A 6,607-nucleotide genomic window follows, 5' to 3' on the forward strand; every position below is an offset into this window, starting at 1 on the left:
TTGCCAGGAAATATGTCTACTGGTACACGGCATACTATCTCAGTGAAGTATTGGCTGTTCAGCAACCGGTTGCTTATCTCTTGCATTGCTTGAACAACAAGGTTTATGAATTATTCAGCTACAGTATGAAACGGATAAATACGATACATTTCCCAGATTTCATAAAAGTTAAAACAGTGGGTACAGAATAAAGGGATTACATTATGCAAAAGAAAAAAAACAGGATCAGCATGAAGAAAATATTTCCTAACAAAGATGCCTATTAAACAGCTGAAAAGTCCCTCATGGGAAGAGGTGGAGGCTTCATCACTTGAGATATTTAAAACCAGACTAGACAAAGCATTCATCTCTACAGGGGCAGAGGAAATGGATCAAACGACTTATTAGGCTTTTTTCTACCCATCTCTGATTTCTATGATTTAATGCATTTTTAAAAATGCAAACCACATTTGTATAGCACAAGAAAGAGGCAGAAATACAATAAAAGGATTTTTAGTTATAGTGTTGCCCAACACAATGAAACTTGATTTAAAATGAAATTTATGCTAGCAATTCTGACTGCAAGATGACTTCTCTTTGTTTAAGGTCTAGCATTGAAAGCTTTGCTACTGCCACACACATTTCTAAAAAGATGATTTACCATCCCCAGACTGGGGATTTATTCTCTGTGCCAGAACTCTTTATAAACTGTGATGGTTCAACTTTTGACAAGGGGAGCTGATGCAAAAGGCAGAATGGTGCTTTATAGAAAAGCAATTGAGTACGTGGTTTGCGCCTAAGGTCTGGCAGACTTACAAACTCCCTGAGGAAGCTCCACCACTAAATATTTACTGATATCTCTCAAAGGATAACATCTAATCTGCTAGTATGAAAGTAAAAGTAGACTCTCAGACCCTTTGAATATCTTAAAATGATCTCAAAATTCTCACTTCCTCTTCACCCAGTATTTTTTTTTCATCTTGAAGGCACTGCTCCATTTAAAATAAATCACACCGTCTTGATTTTGCAGAAATATGAAGAAATCAGGAGGAAAAAAACAACAAACTGAGCAACCTTGGGATAGTTAAAATGAGTCTGTTTAAGAGTGGAACACTGTGGAGCTTTCACCACCCCCATCATCCACCTGGGAAGATGAAATCATGACGTACAACTGCTGTCCAAGAAATCAAGATGCACAACTGAAGCGAACTGTCACTGAGGAAACGCAGGGGAGTGTGGTGAGTCACAGTGGTCCAGAGGCTTGGGACAGCCTCTCACTAGTTTTGAACCAGCCAAGACAAGGCAGGACATGGCCAATCGTTTTCCTGCTTTGACATCAAAACTGTTCTAACAACCTGCTGCCATTTCCCCTCTGCACCCCATTCACTCGCACATCCCGGCTGCAATTGGCCATCTTTTCAGGAATAATCTTGTTTCGCTTGACTGAGCTGTAAACTCAGTATAGTAGAAAAGGTTGTCTAATTTCAAAATGGTGTTCACCCACAGTTCCACACAGCCTTGTCCCAGCAGAGGGGGCAGAAAAGTAATGGGGGAAAATGAGTTGAATCCAACCCTGGAAGTGGTTAGAATTAGGGGGGGGAAATGGTTCTGCACCCTAATAGCAAGGAACTCCCTCAAACACAACATCATCTACCTTCCTGTGATCCTCTTCAGTTCCCCTTCTTCCGCTGGAAGTGGTGTGTAGCCATTTAGCTGTAAAGCTGTGTTTCCCTATACTGTACTTGTCTATTTGGCTGTGGGCTGCTGGACTCATCTATATCTTCGGGCATTAAAGTCCATTGGGAAGAGCGTCTATTCTTGGATGCACCGTAAAATGTTGCCAACCCTGAAGTTTGCCAATAGTGTTATCAGGACAAGAGTTCAGCTATTCCAAGTGTCTTGTATTAGCATATACAGTTTTGCAGGCATATAATCAATACAGTAGCACAAAGCTCACAATGCAGCTAAACCAAAGACTTTGTAGCTTTAAATAGTTAACATAAGAGAGGGAGTACGCCCAAATCTAAGGATCTCTTTAAATTATAAAGTTTGATACTTTGCCATTTGGAAAGTAAAAATACTCAACTGTAGCAGCAGTGGCAAATGACTTCTAATTGCCAACTGAACTTTAAAGCTCCAAAGGGTCAGAATGAAAAACATTAAACTCTGTTTGCGGCTCTGCCCAAAACTCCTTATTTAAAACACAGCCCCTTTGTCCCAGGCATAGACCCCTCTCTGCGTTGCACAGCCTCGCAGCCACAGCCCACCCCCAGGCCTGAGGCCCCACGTCCTGTTTATGAACTCACAGGCCCTGCTCTCCACGTAACCCGCTCTCTGTTAATTGCCCATTAGGCTCTGGGCTCAGGCCGCGCTTGCGCGGTTTCATCCCTCACTGGGTCCCGCTGAGAGGAGGGTCCAGTTCAGCACAGCCTTCCTGATGCCGTGCCCAGCAACTACCACTGCACCGTCCTGCCCTAGACCTCAGGGGATGCCACTATATCACACTGCAAACGAGCAGCCGGTGAGGATACAGTCTGCATCCACAGGATAAGCAGGAATTAAAAAAAAAAATAATCTCATTTGTACTAAATTAATCCTGTAGTAATGAATCTACAACACTTTGTACCCAGTTGAGTCACATGTCCGGGCAAAGCAGGAATAAAATCCTACTGCCTTGGCGTGCACGCAGCAGTTTACAACAGGAGCCATTACTTGCCAAGGAGAAAAAAAAAAGTCACAGAAAGGGAAAGAAACGCAGGCAGGCAGGCATGTAGGACTTGATTCTAGCCCCATTTACACTGACTTCAGCGAGTCAGAGAACATGAGTTTTCAGTTCTACGTCTTAAGGATGGTGGAGAATAAGAATAATGAAAGAGTAATATCTGAAGTTCTTTTAGTCTCAGTCACACAGCAAATATCTTTTCCACAAATAATTGAGATTTGGACCTCCTAGCAATTCTCAGTGGCCACTTTATAGCTCATGTAGGAATTTTATGAGAATGAAGCTGTAATAATGTGCTGTGGCTGAGCAGCAGAATAGCCATACAATCAATATGTTTTTGCACGCTTGCATTTTTGAGCAGATTAGTATTGCAGCACAGTCTAAAATAACAGCATAAATTTAAGGGGGTGGCAGTCTTAAAAGTAGTGAAGTATAATAATGGGTGTATTTATTTGTGCTGTCACGTGTAACTGATACCACTGTAATCCTTCCGAGATTAGGCTTTGTTTTAAAACAGAGTACAAAATACCTGGTGCTGGAGTTAAGACAATCTTAAACAACTGAAAATCAAAAGGAGCAGACAACAGGTAGCACTGTAGACATGTGCAGAGGTAACACGTATAAGTCACACATTTGCAAAACCTACTTCCTCTATTAGGCAGCCCTTTATTAAAGACACTATATTCAGACAAATTGAACAAACCCTAAAACATATAAATCCCTAACACTACAAATACATCTTTTCCCAAAGTTATGAAGTACTATAAAACCACATAAATTGCTATTTTTCTCGCTTTTTTGACGTGATCATTGTTGGATACTTAAAATTTATTAGTTCATAGATGAGTCAAACTTTGCAGTATACCAGGACTGGAGATGATACCTCTTCTAACTATATGTGCTTTACCACAAACATTAAAAACAATTACTTAGCAATAGTAATTTCCAGGAATTCTGAAAATATTTTAGTTATAATGGTTATCAAGTCATTACAGAAAAGTCTGAAACATTTCCTTTAATCACTCAGTACGTAGCTCCATAACTCCATACACTTGAAAACTATAATTTCTCTAGAAGTTTTCTTCTCACATATGTGTCTACATGTACATACACACACGCATATATGCACTATTAGAAAACGAGTGTCAAGAAAAGCAGGACCTTTACATTTCCACATTTTCCCTATTTTTGCAATAGGAACGAAACTGTAGATACCATCTGTGCCATCTACAAAAACTGGACCATCTTAACTCTTGATAGACACAAAAACCATTTACGCTCTCCTTTTCCCATCAGTATTTTTCGTTCTTACCAAAGTCATTTCGCTCTACACATATATTGTTAGGCCACGCATTCACTCTTCAAGCAACAAACCCCTCTCCCTCTTACACTGGCTTAAAATTACTAAATCTAGTGCCTGATCCAAAAACTATGCTTGCACTACTCCACTCCTCCTTCTCAGTTTTTACCCTGCTACGCACAGGAAAATGAATTTGCAGCTGTGGTGTTGACTAGACCTAGTTATACACATAAACATTAAATATTTCTTATTTTTGTGCTCTTCCAGTTCAAAAAGTAGCCTAAACCATGCAACATACAAGCAAGCCTTACAGGGCCTGATTCTATTTGTGGAATGGTAAATCATCAGTAATTCCTCTGAACTCAACTAACCGAGGCATGCTAATTGCCACATCTGGAGTGCCATCAATTCACAATGGTGACAGAGGGAGTTCAGGGTATTAAACATTTTGAAGGACTATGTATTAAACAGAAATCTTCCCAAAGTTGTAGTACCTCCTTACAAGGCTCATTCTGCGAGCTCAGAAAGCAAAAAAAAAAAAAAAAAAAAATTCTGAAAAAATTTCTGAAATTTGTATGTCATTGGAGGTCCATTTCCTAATAGCTGGGAATAAAAACCTATCTTGAGAGCTAAAGTCACATAAGCCAAATTTTCCAGTGTTGCTACCACAGAGTAGGTGGGCAAGAAGTCGGTCAGGAGATTTGTTTGGAGGACAAACGGGTTGGAAATGTGATATGGTGGTGGAAATGCTGGGAGGGAGGGTAAGCATAACAGAACATAGCTCGAGAAGTCTCCAGAGCTCTGAACTCTTGAAGGGAAGCCTAAGGTGTATGCACACTGAAATACGCGCATCTAGAGAAGAGCAAATGTGTGGCTGAGTCCCTGGAAGTACTCATCAGCATGAGTATCTCAGAGGGAGTTGCAACTATATGACCAGTAAAGTAAAGCAGGCTTCAGCTTGGGGAAGGTGTTTTGGAGACATGTTTTTTAGCATGGGGAAAAAAAAGGTTCCTCATGTTGCAGAACGGAAAAAGTCTGTGACCACTGGCCTCCCACAAATATTTTTGCTATGACAAGAACTGGAAAAAACAATGGTAGCTTGTCCTCTTAAAAAATTAACTAACAAAGGGATTTCATTTGCTATAAATGATAAAAAACAGGCAGTCCAAAGCATGAGCTGCTTTGGATGAAGAGATGCTGTACTTTGACCTGGCAGGTGCCTGTTACACTAATTTCTTCTAGGGCGGATCCTGCAGCCTTGGCTCACATGACCAAGCCGATAGAAAGCAAAAGGCTACTCATTTGAATAGCGGCAGCAGCAGGCACCAAGTTTGGCAATTTTGCTTTATCCATTTCTACAACTTAGCCTTTTAAAATCAGCATGTAAATTTTATTTCCATTATTTAGCTTAAAAAAAAGGAGGAAAAAAAAATGAAACCAAATAGAAATAAAAGGACCATATTACTAGGGCCACTGCTTCCACTTAGTGGGATGGACAACAATAAGAATAAATAAGAACACAAAGACTGGATAAATCAACTATGCTACACATGTGGCAATACATCTTATTTTACTGTATTTGTTATCAAGATGACATGCAGTCTAGAACTTCATGGCAAACACACTGGCAAAAGCCATAAACCATGAGAATAACAAGGCTCGAAGGAACAAGGCTTACAAAGACAACCCCAAGGGTGACTTTCTTAGATACCAGTAAATAAATCCCTAAAGGCAAGGAACTAAAGTACAGCAACCCTAGCAACCACACTAGCACCCGAATTGAGGTCTGGAAGAGCAAAGATGTGCAGTTCCACACTGTCCAGTTGTGGGACACAGTTGCAACAGAGTCAAAACTCGTAGGCCTGTAAAATTCCACCACGGGAGTTGAGTTCAGAGTCTGAGGACTTTCTCTTTGTACTTCCATGATTGTTATAACCAGGCAATTAGAAGAGGTGTGAGAAGGGCTAACCAGAGACGCCAACCTTTTGGGGGTCAGCAACAGTTCTGTTGGGTTGTCTGGTAGGCACTTCTTTCCCTTTCCCCCACAAGCTAAATTCAGAAGGATGTTGTTGTCATCAGGAAGACTACTAACCTCATCATCTGGCAGGCACGTTTCAAACCTGCAAAATGGGCATACTATGACTCCTTGTGGCGAATCACCGAAGTCTATGATCTTGCAAAGGCATTTGGCACATACTCTGTGACAACACTCCAGCACTTTTGGTTTTCTCTGTCGCAGGTTATAGCGGTTGTAACAGATCTTGCACTCAAGCTCATCTGAGCTCTGGGTCTCCACAGATTCCTCTGGTAGTTGACTGGTCATTTCTTCTAATGGTTTTCAGATTTGGACGAAGAGGTCACACGGGCTTATTTTAGAACTTTTTCCTGATGATCATATCACCCATCTCAAACAGGAAAAGAGGAGATGATGTTGTCAAAAAGCATCAGTAGGTATCATCCATTTTCAGCTTCTGCTAGGGATTGTGCACTGTATGTCCTTTACTCTGAGCCAGGCACCCATCTGAAAAAGACGATGTGGAATTTCTGCGAAAGAAAAGAAAAAGTAGTAGCAGGTGAAATATGCAAGTTCCACCTTTTACAAAAAT

At 40.8% G+C, this 6,607-nt stretch overlaps 1 protein-coding gene across 1 annotated transcript; it reads right to left on the minus strand.

The window, feature by feature from the left end:
* Positions 1-5,586: 5,586 nt before the first annotated feature.
* On the minus strand, positions 5,587-6,324 carry RNF182 (ring finger protein 182; the record flags this gene model as incomplete). The annotated part of the gene is made up of 1 exon (XM_082479163.1): positions 5,587-6,324. The coding sequence occupies one exon, from the start codon at positions 6,322-6,324 to the stop codon at positions 5,587-5,589; it is 738 nt and encodes a 245-aa protein (XP_082335289.1).
* Between the last annotated feature and the right edge of the window lie 283 nt (positions 6,325-6,607).

The sequence above is a fragment of the Vanellus vanellus genome (genome assembly GCF_965231255.1).
Source record: "Vanellus vanellus genome assembly, chromosome: 2".
NCBI classification, from domain to species: Eukaryota; Metazoa; Chordata; class Aves; order Charadriiformes; family Charadriidae; genus Vanellus; species Vanellus vanellus.